This window comes from Dendrobates tinctorius, unplaced genomic scaffold, assembly GCF_039654945.1.
Source record: "Dendrobates tinctorius isolate UK_male_01 unplaced genomic scaffold, ASM3965494v1 ptg000028l, whole genome shotgun sequence".
Taxonomy (NCBI): domain Eukaryota; kingdom Metazoa; phylum Chordata; class Amphibia; order Anura; family Dendrobatidae; genus Dendrobates; species Dendrobates tinctorius.
In genome coordinates, this window is record NW_027361696.1 from 11,767,508 (window position 1) to 11,784,232 (window position 16,725).

The following is a 16,725-nucleotide window of genomic DNA, read 5'->3' on the forward strand; positions in this document are numbered from 1 at the left end:
ACTGAGGTGTGCTGACCATAGGCACTGGCCCACCCGCCTCTTCAGATTCAGAGGGACAAAGAAGTTGCGCATCACTGCATACTCCCTCTTCACATTCTTGAATGCTGCTTTAGCTGGCCCCCTATTTCCAAGCCAACAGATTCAGAGAACAGAAGTAGAGACTGTGATGGCTCCTGTCCAGGGCTCTCTGACTGCCTGGGCACTTTGGCAGGTGGTGAAGAGACAGATGGTTGCTCTTCAGTGCTCTGGCCCTGAGAGGACGTGGAAGTCATTGACGTCGATGCGTTGGCTGCCATCCATCCGACAACGGCTTCAATTTGTTCCTCCCGCAGCAGTGGGGTACGGTGAGGTCCTACAAAGCTGTGCATAAAGGACTGTTGCCTGCTAAAACTGGGGGCTGCTGACTCACTGGTGCCCGCAGCAGGCACAGAATCCCCACGTCCTCTCCCTGCAGAATCCCCATGTCCTCTCCCTGCTGTAACTCCACGCCCACGTGCCTTAATCCCTGCCTTCTTTATCTTGGTAGACTGATAAAGATAGGCAGAAAAGTACAAAGGGGGGGCTTAGTGTGCTTATTCCTGAACAGCTGCTAACAGGTATAAGAAACACTAATTTTATGAAGTGTGTGTGTGGACTACACTTTAATATGAGCTAATGTGGCCTACACCACTGTCAAATGGAGTGGTTGGTGAACTTTATTTTGTTTTTTCAAAAAAAACTAAAAGGATGTGACCAAAGATTTGAAAGCGATAGTATCACAAACTTTTTGGAGCTATTACAATGCAGGAAGGTAACCTACAATGCAAAAGATGAGGCTCCAAAATAGGGTAATACTAATCTGGCTGCAGCTGAAGGGCACAAGCCAGAAAAAAGGCTCCTCTATCTACTCCTATATAGTGTTTGCAACCAACCAATGTAGATGGGTACGGATGGATGCACTCTAATAGGAGAATGAAAAATGAGCTGCAATAAAAGAAAAATATGTGTGAAGCAGTGACGCACGCTGAGCGGCTTACAACCAGACGCAGCTGTAGGACACACTACAGCGTGAAAACACATAAAGAAAAGAAAGTATATGCACACAAATAGGGATCACCTCAAGGATATGATAATCAAAAAATATCAATTTTATTTATGGACACAACAAACAAACAAACACTTTGTTTAAAATCAATTAAAATGTCTGAACAAACAGATGCTGATAACAAAACAAAGACAATGGGTCATGTTGATAAATAGTTAAATACTATGGGTCCCAAGGCGGCGGCGGCTTTTATAGTGCATCATGACATCATTTCAGCAGCAAATCACAGCCATGCCATTAGTTAACATGCCTACATGCCTAACAGGATGTGCCCACACTTCTGAGGATTGTCATTGGCTGAATCAAATCAAACTGGCTCATAGCATTATGGGAACTTCCGATTCCGGTATTCGATATGCTAAAAGTATCGGAACTCAGTATCGGAATTCCGATACAGTGAATATCGGCCGATACTTGCGGTATCGGAATGCTCAACACTACTTATCATGTCTGTCTGTAACCGAAATCCCGCTGCACTGACTAGTTGTGGCCGCTAGGCCACAACCAATCAGCAACAGGCGCAGTGCACAGGCACAGTCCGCAATTAGAAAAGATAACTCAAAGATGGATGGGAATGAAGGATCCACAGGATAAAAAAGATGTAACAATAATGATAATAAAATAATAACAATAATAATAATAAATGGCACAATCTGTTAAAAATAAAAATGCCTTTATTGAAATATTGGCACAACAATTAAGTGCATTAAAAATGTATATATATATAATGATATAAAATATACAACCACGTTAGCAATGTATTTATGGATAATGGAAAAACCAATCCATAACAAAAGGCTTAATTAATAATCCAGGTACAAAAGTGCTTGAATAAGGTGACACAATATATCTAATAAATGTGCCCAAAGTGCAAAAGTGCAACTGTGCAAAAAAATATAAATCGCCCTAAGGCATGTGCAACAAAACACAAAATGTAAAATACCTGTAAGCCAATTGGCGCTATATGGGTTGTATAAGAACGCGCCCCGACGCGCGTTTCGGAAATAGAATCTCCTTCGTCAGATTCTATCTATCCCCATGACGAAAGAGATTCTATTTCCGAAACGCGCGTCGGGTAACGTTCTTATACAACCCATATAGCGCCAATTGGCTTACAGGTATTTTACATTTTGTGTTTTGTTGCACACGCCTTAGGGCGATTTATATTTTTTTGCACAGTTGCACTTTGGGCACATTTATTAGATATATTGTGTCACCTTATTCAAGCACTTTTGTACCTGGATTATTAATTAAGCCTTTTGTTATGGATTGGTTTTTCCATTATCCATAAATACATTGCTAACGTGGTTGTATATTTTATATCATTATATATATATATACATTTTTAATGCACTTAATTGTTGTGCCAATATTTCAATAAAGGCATTTTTATTTTTAACAGATTGTGCCATTTATTATTATTATTGTTATTATTTTTTTATCATTATTGTTACATCTTTTTTATCTTGTGGATCCTTCATTCCCATCCATCTTTGAGTTATCTTTTCCATTTATACCGGATGGTCTGCCATCCCTTGTTTGGGGGATTGGTTCTATCACACTTTTGATATTTATTTTTACTATCATATATATTGGTGAGATTATTGTATTATATACAAATATCGTGTGCTTGTTCCCTTTCCTCTGTTTATTCACAGTCCGCAATTAGCAGGACGCACGCCATCACTACCGTGCCGTCAGGATATCAGCGGCGCTAGCTGCTGATCTCCCGACGGTTGCCGCGGTCATCTCCGTTCACACGGGCGTCAGCAGCGACGCAGCCGGAGATGCCCGGCGCTAGCCGGTACCCAGGGTCCAGAGGAGAAGAGACTCCTTCGGACCCTCGGTACCATAAACGTGTAAAAAGTAGAATTAAAATAAAAAATAGTGATCTACTCACCTTCCGACGGCCCCCGGAATCTGTCCCTCCTCTCCACTCTGCCGGCATCTTCCATTCCCAGTACTGCTTTGCGCGAAATACCGCTGATGATGTTGCGCTCTCGCAAGAGGACATCAGCAGCGGTCTTTGGCGCAAAGCAGTACTGGGAACGGAAGATGTCGGCACAGTGGAGAGGAGGGACAGATTCCGGGGGCCGTCGGATGGTAAGTATATCACATTTTTTTATTTTAATCTGCCGCTGGCCATATTCTAGAGTACCCGATGCTTTGGAATCGGGCCAGCAGCTAGTATATTATATACAGGTTATCAGTGTATGATGTGACCCGACACTATATATACAGTGGGTGAAATAATTATTTCATCCCTTGGTTATTTTGTAAGTTTGCCCACTGACAAAAACATGAATAGTCTAGAATTTTAAGAGTAGGCTAATTTTAACATTGAGAGAGAGAATATCAAAAATAAAATCCAGAAAATCACATTGTATAAATTATATAAATTTATTTGCATTTTGCAACCATTAATAGTTCTGGTTCCTACAGACCACTTATATGCTCCTAATCAACCCGTAACCTGCATTAAAGACATCTGTCTTACATTGTCACCTTTATAAAAGACTCCTGTCCACCGACTCAATTAATCAGACAGACTCAATCAGTCAGACCCTAACTTCTACAACATGGACAAGACCAAAGTGCTTTATAAGGATGTCAAGGACAAGATCATAGACCTGCACATAGCTGGAATGGGCCACAAAACCATAAGTAAGATGCTAGGTGAGAAGGAGACAACTGTTGGTGCAATAGTAAGAAAATGGAAGAAATACAAAATGACTGTCAATCGACATCGATCAGAGGCACCATGCAAAATCTCACCTCGTGGGGTATCCTTAATCATGAGGACGGTGAGAGTTCAGCCATCAACAAGTTCCACAGGGGGAACTTGTTAATGATCTCAAGGCAGGAGGGACTACAGTCACCAAGAAAACCATTGGTAACACATTACGCCGTAAAGGTTTAAAATCCTGCAGTGCCCGCCAAGTCCTCCTGCTTAAGAAGGCACATGTGCAGGCCCGTCTGAAGTTTGCTAATGAACACCTGGATGATTCTGTGAGTTCTTGCCAGAAGGTGCAGTGGTCAGATGAGACAAAAATTGAGCTCTTTGGCATTAACTCAACTCGCCGTGTTTGGAAGAAGAGAAATGCTGCCTGTGACCCAAAGAACACCGTCCCCACTGTCAAGCATGGAGGTGGAAACATATTTTGGGAGTGTGACTCTGCTAAGGGCACAGGACTACATCACTGCATAAATGGGAGAATGGATGGAGCCATGTACCGTAAAATCCTGAGTGAGAACCTCCTTCCCTCCACCAGGACATTAAAAATGGGTCGTGGTTGGGTCTTCCAGCAAGGCAATGACCCAAAAGATACAGCCAAGGCAACAAAGGAGTGACTCAAAAAGAAGCACATTAGGTCATGGAGTTGCCTAGCCAGTCTCCAGACCTTAATCTCATAAAAAACTTATAGAGGGAGCTGAAGTTCCGAATTGCCAAGTGACAGCGTCAAAATCTTAATGATTTAGAGATGATCTGCCAAGAGGAGTGGACCAAAATTCCTTCTGACTTGTGTGCAAACCTCATCATCAACTACAAAAAAGTCTAAAAAAAAATGAAGTATTCTGTAGCGCCATAGCATGCAAACATGAAATATAAAAAATGAATTGCATTACTGCATTAGAAATATGAAAAATTGAGAAAGCGAAGAGCATAAAATGGCCAATTTATGTGTACCTGGAAGCCACGTTAAGGCGTTTCTCATTTTACAGGACCCTAACCTAATACCAATCCTCACTTAGACTAAAGTCTTCATCTGTATGGGAACTTATGTAAATCCTCTCCTTAGACTGAAATCTATATCTCTGTGGAGGGGTGGTGGCCCTGCTGTGATTAAAAACTCCTGCGGCTCAAAGTCTGCTCAGTCAGAAGGTTAATGAATACAAATTTCAAAAAACTGATGGTCACATCTAAACTAAATGTGAACAGGTGCTTAAGCACCTGTTCACATTTAGTTTATGCTCGGATGTGACTGTCAGTTTTTTTAAATTTGTCTATAAAAAAAGTCTGACTGCTGGGCTTGCCAACAAGGGTTTTGCCACTAAGTATTAAGTCTTGTTTGCCAGAGGGATCAAATACCTATTTCTTACTACAAAATGCAAATAAATGTATATAGTTTATACAATGTGATTTTTTGAATTTTATTTTTGATATTCTCTCTCTCAATGTTAAAATTAACCTACCCTTAAATTTATAGACTGTTCATGTCTTTGTCAGTGGGCAAAGTTACAAAACCAGCAAGGGATCAAATACCGTACTTATTTCACCCACTTTACCAACTTTATATATATATATATATATATATATATATATACACAGCAGAGCGCAGCAACTGCTGTATGTGCTGCTCCTGTATGCTCCCCATATATTTTCTACATGTCATCAGTGCATGGTGTGACCCATCACTATATATACAGTTGTGCTCAAAATTTTACATACCCCAATAGAATTTTTGGTTTCTTGGCCTTTTTTCAGAGAATATGAATGATAACATCAACACTTTTTCTCCACTCATGGTTAGTGGTTGGGTGAAGCCATTTATTGTTACACTACTGTGTTTTCTCTTTTTAAATCATAATGACAACCCAAAATATCCAAATCACCCTGATCAAAAGTTTACATACTCTGGTGATTTTGGCCTGATAACATGCACAAATTGAAACAAATGGGTTTGAATGGTTACTAAAGGTAACATCCTCACCTGTGACCTGTTTGCTTGTAATCAGTGTGTGTGCATAAAAGCTGAGTGAGTTTCTGGGATCCAGACAGACTCTTGCATCTTTCATACAGCCACTGATGTTTGTGGATTGTTAGTCATGGAGAAAGCAAAAGAATTGTCAACTGATCTACAGGAAAAGGTAAATGAACTGTATAAAACAAGAAACGGATAAAAAAAGATATCTAAGGAATTGATAATGCCAGTCAGCAGCGTTCAAACTGTGATTAACAGATGGAAAATCAGGGGCTCTGTAAAAACAAAACCACGGTCAGATAGACCAACAAAAATTTTGTCCACAACTGCCAGGAAAATTGTTCATGATGCAAAGTAAAATCCACAAATAACATCAGCTGAAATACTGGACTCTCTGAAAACTAGCGGTGTGGCTGTTTCAAGATACACAATAAGGAGGCACTTGAAGAAAATGGGGCTGCATGGTCAAATTGCCAGAAGAAAGCCATTACTGTGCAAATGCCACAAAGTATCTCGCCTACAGAACACAAAACAGCACAGAGCAAGCCTCAAAACTTCTAGAACAAGGTAATTTGGAGTGATGAGACCAAAATTGAACTTTCTAGCCACAACCATAAACGTTACATTTGGAGAGAGGTCAACGAGCTATGATGAAAGGAACACCATTCCAACTGTAAAGCACTGAGGTCGATCACTGATGTTTTGGGGACCTGTGAGCTACAGGAAACTTGGTTAAAGATGAAGGAGAGATGAATGCAGCGTGTTATCAGCAAATACTGGAGGCTTATTTGCAATCATCAGCTCAGAAGCTGCGCATGGGACGTACTTGAACGTTCCAACATGACAACAATCCTAAACACAAGGCCAAGTCGACCCGTCATTGGCTACAGCAGAACAAAGTGAAGGTTCTGGAGTGGCCATCTTAGTCTCCTGACCTCAATATCATTGAGCCACTCTGGAGAGATCTGAAGCGCGCAGTTCATGCTAGACAGCCCAGGAATTTACAGGAACTGGAGGCTTTTTGCCAAGAAGAATGGGCAGTTTTACCATCTGAGAAAATAAAGAACTTCATCCACAACTACCACAAAAGACTTCAAGCTGTTATTGTTGTTAGAGGGGGCAATACACAATATTAAGAAATGCGGTATGTAAACTTTTGATTAAGGTCATTTGGATGTTTTGGGTCATTATGATTTAAAAAGAGAAAACACAGTAGTTTGACAATAAATGGATTCACTCAATCACTAAGCATGAGTGGAGAAAAGGTTTTGTTGTTATCATTCATATTCTCTGAAAAAAGTCCAAGAAAGCAAAAATTCTGCTGGGGTAAGTAAACTTTTGAGCACATCTGTATACAGTCATGGCCAAAAGTATTGACACCCCTGAAATTCTGCCAGATAATATTCAGTTTCTTCCTGAAAATGATTGCAAACACAAATTCTTTGGTATTATTATCTTCATTTAATTTGTCTTAAGTGAAAAAACACAAAAGAGAATGAAGCAAAACGCAAAACATTGATCATTTCACACAAAACTCCAAAAATGGGCCGGACAAAAGTATTGGCACCCTCAGCCTAATACTTGGTTGCACAACCTTTAGCCAAAATAACTGCGACCAACCGCTTCCGGTAACCATCAATGAGTTTCTTACAATGCTCTGCTGGAATTTTAGACCATTCTTCTTTGGCAAACTACTCCAGGTCCCTGATATTTGAAGGGTGCCTTCTCCAAAGTGCCATTTTTAGATCTCTCCACAGGTGTTCTATGGGATTCAGGTCTGGACTCATTGCTGGCCACCTTAGAAGTCTCCAGTGCTTTCTCTCAAACCATTTTCTAGTGCTTTTTGAAGTGTGTTTTGGGTCATTGTCCTGCTGGAAGACCCATGACCTCTGAGGTAGACCCAGCTTTCTCACACTGGGCCCTAAATTATGCTGCAAAATTTGTTGGTAGTCTTCTGACTTCATAATGCCATGCACATGGTAAAGCAGTCCAGTGCCAGAGGCAGCAAAGCAACCCCAAAACATCAGGGAACCTCCGCCATGTTTGACTGTAGGGACCGTGTACTTTTCTTTGAATGCCTCTTTTTTTCTCCTGTAAACTCTATGTTGATGCTTTTGCCCTAAAAGCTCTACTTTTGTCTCATCTGACAAAGAACATTCTTCCAAAATGTTTTAGGCTTTTTCAGGTAAGTTTCGGGAAAATCCAGCCTGGCTTTTTTATGTCTCGGGGTAAGAAGTGGAGTCTTCCTGGGTCTCCTACCATACAGTCCCTTTTCATTCAGATGCCGACGGATAGTACGGGTTGACACCGTTGTACCCTCGGACTGCAGGGCAGCTTGAACTTGTTTGGATGTTAGTCGAGGTTCTTTATCCAACATCCGCACAATCTTGTGTTGAAATCTCTTGTCAATTTTTATTTTCCGGCCACATCTAGGGAGGTTAGCCACAGTGCCATGGGCTTTAAACTTCTTGATGACACTGCGCACGGTAGACACAGGAACATTCAGGTCTTTGGAGATGGACTTGTAGCCTTGAGATTGCTCATGCTTCCTCACAATTTGGTTTCTCAATTCCTCAGACAGTTCTTTGGTCTTCTTTCTTTTCTCCATGCTCAATGTGGTACACACAAGGACACAGGACAGAGGTTGAGTCAACTTTAATCCATGTCAACTGGCTGCAAGTGTGATTTAGTTATTGCCAACACCTGTTAGGTGCCACAGGTAAGTTACAGGTGCTGTTAATTACACAAATTAGAGAAGCATCACATGATTTTTCGCACAGTGCCAATACTTTTGCCCACCCTCTTTTTTATGTTTGGTGTGGAATTATATCCAATTTGGCTTTAGGACAATTCTTTTTGTGTTTTTTCATTTAAGACAAATTAAATGAAGATAATATTACCAAAGAATTTGTGTTTGCAATCATTTTCAGGAAGAAACTGAGTATTATCTGACAGAATTGCAGGGGTGTCAATACTTTTGGCCATGACTGTATATATATATATATATATATATATATATATATATATATATATACACAGCAGAGCGGAGCAGCCGCTGTATATGCTGCTTCTGTATGCTCCCCATATATTATATACATGTCAACAGTGTATGGTGTGACCCTTCAATATATATATATACCCAGCAGAGCACAGCAGCCACTGTATGTGCTGCTCCTGTATGCTCCGCATATATTATATACTTGTGTATGGTGTGACCTGTCACTATATATCTATATATATAAAAATGAATGTATGTATGTGTGTGTCACCAACCAATCACGAAGCATCTTTCATTTCACCAGAGCTGTTCAAAAGAAGCTCAGCTCTGATTGGTTGCTATGATCAACAGTTTTCCTTGCAAACAATCACTAAGCATCTCTCATTTCACCAGAGCTGGTTAAAAGTAGCTGAGCTGTGATTGGTTGCTATGACCAACAGTTTTCTCACTGCATGACAACACCTCAGCAGACACTGACATTGTGGGAGAAATCTAGCATCCCCAGGAACATAAGCTCCCAGCCATTGTCTGGCCCCAGAAAGGAGCACAGAGCACATGACAGAAATTAATCCCCCCCTCCCGTGGATCATTGGTATGCAAGTTAGGGAAAATCTACTCAGCGTTTTGGTACTGACCCCAGGGCTTTCTTAAAGGGATCTCCGGAATAGAAGGCAGGGCAAATCCATCCAGTGCTTTGGTTCTGATCCCATGCCTCTCTTAAAGGGATCCCTGGTATGGAAGTCAGGGCAATTGCCTTCAAATGCTCTGGTACTGACCCCAGGCTGTCTTAAAGGGATCTCCTGTACGGAAGTTAGGGCAAATCCCTCAGCGCTCTGATTCTGACCCCAGGGTTCTATTAAACGGATCATTGGTATGCAAGGCAGTGCAAATCCATCCAGCGCTCTGGTTCTGATCCCAGGCTTTCTTAACGGGATCCCCGGTATGGAAGTTAGGGCAAATCCACTCAGCGCTCTGTTTCTGACCCAAGGCCCCTCTTAAAGGGATCCCCGGTATGGAAGTGAGGGCAAATCCAATCTGCACTTTGGCACTGACCCCAGTCCTCTCTTAAAGGGATCCCTGGTATGGAAGTCAGGGCAATTGCCTTCAAATGCTCTGGTACTGACCCCAGGATCTCTTAAAGGGATCTCCTGTACAGAAGTTAGGGCAAATCCCTCAGCGCTCTGATTCTGACCCCAGGGTTCTATTAAAGGGATCATTGGTATGCAAGTGAGGGCAAATCCACTCAGCGCTCTGGTTCTGAACCCAGGCTTTCTTAAAGGGATCCCCGGTATCGAAGTTAGGACCGTTCCAATCAGCGCTCTGGTTCTGACCCCAGGCTGACGGGATAATGTGGGATATTAGGGGTAGTAGTCCGGTGGCTCTGGCTGACGGGATGATATGGGATATTAGAGGTAGTAGTCCGGTGGCTCTGATGGGATGATGTGGGATATTAGTGGTAGTTGTCCGGTGGCTTTGGCTGACAGGATGATGTGGGATAATAGGGGTAGTAGTCCGGTGGATGTGACGGGATGATGTGGGATATTAGTGGTAGTTGTCCGGTGGCTCTGGCTGACTGGATGATGTGGGATATTAGGGGTAGTAGTCCGGTGGCTTTAACGGGATGATGTGGGATATTAGTAGTCTGGTGGCTCTGGCTGATGGGACGATGTGGGATATTGGGGGTAGTAGTCCAGAAGCACTGGCTGACGGGATGATGTGAGATATTATAGTGAATGTGGCTATGCGGAGTGGGCAGGGCTATACACATATATATATATATATATATATATATATATATATACTGTAGATATAATCAATATAATTTGTTATAACTAACCGTAGTTAGTTACTATGCCCGGGCAGCGCCGGGCTCTTCAGCTAATATATATATATATATATATATATATATATATATATATATATGCGCAGCGATCGCTGTATGTACTGCTCTTGTATGCTCCCTAAAATATATATGTTATCAGTGTATGGTGTGACGCTTTAGTATAAATATATATATACAGCAGAGTGCAGCGGCTGCTGTATGTGCTACTCCTGTATGCTCCGCATATATTATGTACTTGTTATCAGTGTATGGTGTGACCTGTCACTATATACATATCTCCACATGTTGATGTTCTTGCAGAGACCCCTGGCCCCAGCCCCGGCTGTCAGTGCGATCTGAGGGGCAGCGTTAGTACCACCTGTGACTCGCACCGTCAGTGCCCGTGTAAGGTAGGTGCCCGTTGGTGACGTGAGGTCCTGAGTGCAGTTTCCCGGAGTGTATGTAGCTGACCCTCTCCTGCTTTCTGCAGCCGCATGTGGAGGGTCTTTCCTGCAGTACCTGCCGCCCCAGTCACTTCTACCTCAGTGCGGACCACCCTGATGGCTGTTTGCCGTGCTTCTGTATGGGGATCACCCAGCAATGCTCCAGCTCCAGCTATCATCGTGAACTGGTGAGACGTGACCCATGGTGTCTGGATGTTGGGAGTTGTACATCTCGGGGAGCCCTGAGTGACCTCTCTTTTTTCTCTTCCAGGTCACCAGCCCTTTCCTGCCAGGAAACTTCCAGAACTTTGCCTTGGTGAATCGCCAGCACAACGTCCGAATCACCTCTGGATTCGTGGTGGAGATGTCCGTTCAGGGGCCGCAGCTCTCGTATCGACAGTTTGACCAGCTGGGACAGGAGTCCTTTTACTGGCAGCTCCCAGAGAACTACCAGGGGGATAAGGTAATGACTTACGGATCTGACTATGGGGGAGCTGTACTTTGGAGACCCCTTGTTCTACTGGGAAGTGAACAGAGCAGGTGATAAAAGCAGCACAATGGCCATTAATAATGAGCAGCCTCCAGACAGCAAGCTCACATCCTAAGAAAGGGCCAGAGGGATGACCCCCGAGCAGTCGGTGTCAGGGGATAGGACGTGGCAAGAAGCTGTGGGCTGAACAGACTACAACTACAGTGACCCCGTTAATGTGCCTGCCTCTGATGTCTTTGATTGGTGATGACGCGACTTCTTACCTCCTGTGTTGGTGTCAGATCACGATCGTCTGATTAGAAGTATGGCTGCTAGTGCTGAGAGTGGATAGGGGTGCGAACAGAGAACCAGATATGTGAGATGACGTCACCTTCTGGACCCTTCTGCCTCTGCTCTGCTCGTCTGTACCCCAGGCCAATGTTATCCCGGACCGGGCTTATGTGACACGGGGCCGGGTCTATGTGACCCCGGCTCGGGCCTGTTGTGACGCGGGCTAACCTCCTCTTCTCTCTTTTCTATACCCAGAGGGAGATGTTCTTTGCTCGCATGCGACGAGCGCACAAGGTATTAGCCGTGCAATGCATGGCTGTGTGGCATATAGTGTGTGTTTGTGTTACGGTGTAATCACTGCATGTGGATAAATGTTCATGATCCTAATCCACTAGAATGTACGTCATCAGCTTAATGCTCCTGATCGCATCCTAGTGCACCTGATACTGTACTGATCCCACCCCAGTGTACGATGCTCTACTGATCCCACCCCAGTGTACGATGCTGTACTGAGCTCACCCTAGTGTACCCGATGCTATACTGATCGCACCCCAGTGTACCTGATGCTGTACTGATCCCAGCACCCCAGTGTACCCGATGCTGTACTGAGCCCACCCCAGTGTACCTGATGCTGTACTTGTTAGGAACGGCGGAACACAATAAATAAAAATAAATAATAAAGTTCGTTCGCCGCTCGGGGTCCACCGTGCAGTAGGTGTTACACCGCTGCTAGGTAATGACAGAGGAGCAATATGGCGGTATAATGCGCACGGGTTCAACTTCACCCGAAATGCGCAGAGCAGGCTCTGTTCACACACAGAGGCGCCGCAACATAAACATACAAAAACGCTGAACCTGTTAGTGACACAGGCCTCAGGTAAATGCACACACGGTATCTGGTCACAGGAGCAGGACCTAAGACAGAGGAGCTGCGTCCATCTAGACCTACCGTGTGTGCGGCGTCACTGCTGCGAGCGCCAAGAAGGGCTGCAACTGCAGCGCGGCGCAGGACACTGCCGCTCGACGACAAAGCTAGAAAGCACGCGCAATGTTGGACGCTAGCGTAGAGGTGCGGTGTTCACAGTGGCCTAAGGCTTGCCACTGACTGGCGCTGACTGCTAAACTAATTCCCTATCCACATACGTAATATCAGAGGGAAGGGGTTTTATAATGACTCAGTCACCAGAATCATACATCCGTCACCATTCACACATAGCAGTATAGTCTATACTAGCGCATGGCGGAACGGCCATGCTCACTTTCTATAGACGTGCGGGACCTTCCAGATCTCCGAGATGGACCAATGAGATCTGGAACAGGACCTGGGCACATGACTCCCGATCTCCAATGGGAGATCGTCTCGTGAGCATGCCCAGTAGGAGCATAGAGGGACTTAGTCTCTGGAGCGGTCTGCTGCAAAGTAATCTCCTCTGCAGTAGAAAGACAGCAGGAGACCGCAGAATGTGAGGCTCTGGATTCCTGCAGAGCAGACACAGAAACCTGACGCCTAACAGTACTGATCCCACCCCAGTGTACCTGATGCTGTACTGATCGCACCCCAGTGTACCCTATTCTGTACTGATCGCACCCCAGTGTTCCCGATGCTGTGTTCATCCCACCCCAGTGTACCCGATGCTGTACTGATCGCACCCCAGTGTACCCTATTCTGTACTGATTGCACCCCAGTGTACCCAATGCGGTACTGATCACACCCCAGTGTACCCGATGCTGTACTGATCGCACCCCAGTGTTCCCGATGCTGTGCTCATCCCACCCCAGTGTACCCGATGCTGTACTGATCGCACCCCAGTGTACCCGATGCTGTACTGATCGCACCCCAGTGTACCCCATGCTGTACTGATCGCACCCCAGTGTACCTCATGCTGTACTGATCGCACCCCAATGTCCCCAATGCTGTACTGATTGCACCCCAGTGTACTTAATGCTGTACTGACCCCACCCCAGTATACCTGATGCTGTACTGTGGTTGTGGTCCACATGGGATCATGGGTTGATCCTGGCCTCTCTGCAAGGCATGCTAGATGCTTTATAGATTTGGGTCCGCGATGCATGGGTTGATATAGATAACCATCCTGTACATCCAGCAGAACGAATCATCACTGACTGAAGAGGAAATGCGCAGAAGAGTCGCTGCCGGACACCTAGAAGAAAGCCATGACGTTCAGCATCGCTCTCGACGACAAGCCCAGGTAGCGGCTTACATGGGACTGCGTTTCCTTGCTGAGCATGCCTAAGTGTAGTCCAGAAGAGATGACACAATGTGTCCCACCATCTCTCCGGCCCTCACCACACTGCAAATATCATGCAGGGCTTGTGAGATTCACATTCCTCTTCCACCTGCTGAGCCGCTGACCCCAGCTTGTCCATGACGATCATGCTCTTTGCTCTCTCGTGACTGCTACTCCTGTGTATGATGGTGATGATGACATGATGCTTGTGCACTTGCTCCTGTGTGTGATGGTGACGGTGCTCCTGCGCTTGTTCCTATGTGTGACGTGATGATGCTTGTGCACTTGTTCCTGTATGTGAGAGTGATGATGATGCTCACACATTTGCTCCTCTGTGTGATGGTGACGATGCTCCTGGACTTGCTCCTATGTGTGAGAGTGATGATGCTTGTGCGCTTGTTCCTGTACATGAGAGTGATGATGCTTGTGCACTTGTTCCGGTGTGTATTGGTGATGATGCTTGTGCGCTTGTTCCTGTGCGTGAGAGTGATGATGCTTGTGCGCTTCGAACAAACCAATAGGAGGGCACCATCAATTAATTAAATATAATATAAAGCAAGGAAGTGATCAACCTGAGATATGTGAAAAAATTTACTATACTCTGAGAGAAAAAGAAACATGCCACAAAATCAGGACCCACCATACAAATGGCAATTAGAAATTATTATAATAATTTTATTAAAGTGTACAAAAACACAACAAACCACACAAAATATAAAAACATTTAAAAACAATATGATGAATATACATCCATGACAACAAATGGCCCAGACGACAAAGAATTAAATCTAATGATAGCAAGTGTAACCAATAAGCCTCAAATAGACATGGTGATAGTAATAGAAATATACTGTTGTTACTCAGATCAAAAAGTGGACTTGAGTACCTGCAGTGCTACATAATGGTGACACTGCAAAGGTCCACATGTAAATACCTACAGCTTAAGACCAGCTTTTTGATGCATCAAAAAGCTGGTCTTGAGCTATAGGTATTACGTAGCACTGCAAGTAAGCTGTTCTCAGCCCTGTGTGCCTCATAACAAATGGTCTAGGGCCTTATCACCCTGCTTCCATCTAGAGAGTTTGTAGTTTTTTGGTACACCATGACTTCATTCATCCTCCTTTCTCCCCCTTAATTCCTGCTCCAGGTTATTTGTTTAGTTGGTTCTTTACGTCTGTTAGATTAGACATTTCTTTTTTCTGTAAGATTTGGATCATGAAGAATTTACAGAACTTGACGTACACAGACACTTACTTATTTTGGAGCTAGGCTTTCACTGCCATTTTGATGAGGATGAGGAAAAAGCCAATATGCTAAATGACTTTTTTTTCAACAGTATTTACACAAGAAAATCCCATGACGGACAACATGATCAGTGACAAAAAAATTTCTCCATTAAATGTCACCTGCTTAGTCCTGCAGGAAGTATGGCGGCGTCTAAAAATCACTAAAATTGACAAATCCCCGGGCCCGGATGGGATACACCCCCGAGTACTGCAGGAATTAAGTACAGTCATAGATAGACCATTATTTTTATTCTTTAAAGATTCCATAATAAACGGTTCTGTACCACAGGACTGGCGTATAGCAAATGTGGTGCCAATATTCAAAAAGGGGACAAAAACTGTACTTGGAAATTATAGGCCAGTAAGTTTAACCTCAACTGTGGGTAAAATCCTGGAGGGTTTTCTAAGACATACTATACTGGAGTATCTGAAGAAGAATAACCTCATGACCCAATATCAACATGGGTTTACAAGGGACCGTTCCAGTCAGACTAATCTGATAAGCTTTTATGAAGAGGTTAGATCCGGATTGGACCAAGGAAACGCAGTGGACGTGGTGTACATGGACTTTTAAAAAGCTTTTGATACGGTGCCACACAATAAGTTGATACATAAAATGAGAACAATGAGCATAGGGGAAAATATTTGTAAGTGGGTTAAGAGCTGGCTCAGGGATAGGAAACAAAGGGTGGATATTAATGGAGCACACTCGGACTGGGTCACGGTTAGCAGTGGGGTACCACAGGGGTCCGTATTGGGCCCGCTTCTTTTTAACATATTAATGACTTTGTAGGGGTCATAGAGAGTAGTGTGCCAGGGGTTAACGTGCCGGGGGTGGTCCGTGACCGCCCATGACACATAGTGCTAGGTGTCAGCTGTGATAATCAGCTGATACCCGGCCGCGATCAGTGGCGCTCCCCCCGGGGGCGCTGCTGATCGCTATGCTGTACTATCCCGTCCATGAGAATTAAGTCCCAGGTCACATGGACGGGATAGTACGTCCGATGGCAGAAAGAGGTTAATGACCTTGTAGGGGGCATACAGAGTATAATTTCAATATTTGCAGATGACACTAAACTCTGCAGGGTAATCAATACAGAGGAGGACAATTTTATATTACAGGAGGATTTCTGTAAACTAGAAGCTTGGGCTGATAAATGGCAAATGAGCTTTAATGGGGATAAATGTAAGGTCATTCACTTGGGTAGAACGAACAAGATGTATAATTATGTTTCAGGGCAGGTTATGATAGGATATGGGTTGAACAAGATGGACTCAAAGTCTTCCTTCAACCTTAATAATTACAGTCATATGTAAAAGTTTGGGCACCCCTATTAATGTTAACCTTCTTTCTTTATAACAATTTTGTTTTTTGCAACA

General features: G+C 43.9%; 1 protein-coding gene across 6 annotated transcripts in view; it reads left to right on the forward strand.

The window, feature by feature from the left end:
• Positions 1–16,725, forward strand: part of HSPG2 (heparan sulfate proteoglycan 2) — a 296,550-nt gene that overhangs the window by 152,524 nt on the left and 127,301 nt on the right. For 4 of the 6 annotated variants that reach the window (XM_073570126.1, XM_073570127.1, XM_073570128.1 and 1 more), the window contains 4 exons: positions 10,929–11,017; positions 11,098–11,238; positions 11,322–11,513; positions 13,919–14,020. In XM_073570126.1, the coding sequence (XP_073426227.1) occupies positions 10,929–11,017; positions 11,098–11,238; positions 11,322–11,513; positions 13,919–14,020 (524 nt within the window). The remainder of the gene's footprint in view (positions 1–10,928; positions 11,018–11,097; positions 11,239–11,321; positions 11,514–13,918; positions 14,021–16,725) is intronic. The other 2 variants (XM_073570129.1, XM_073570130.1) reach the window with 1 other exon arrangement.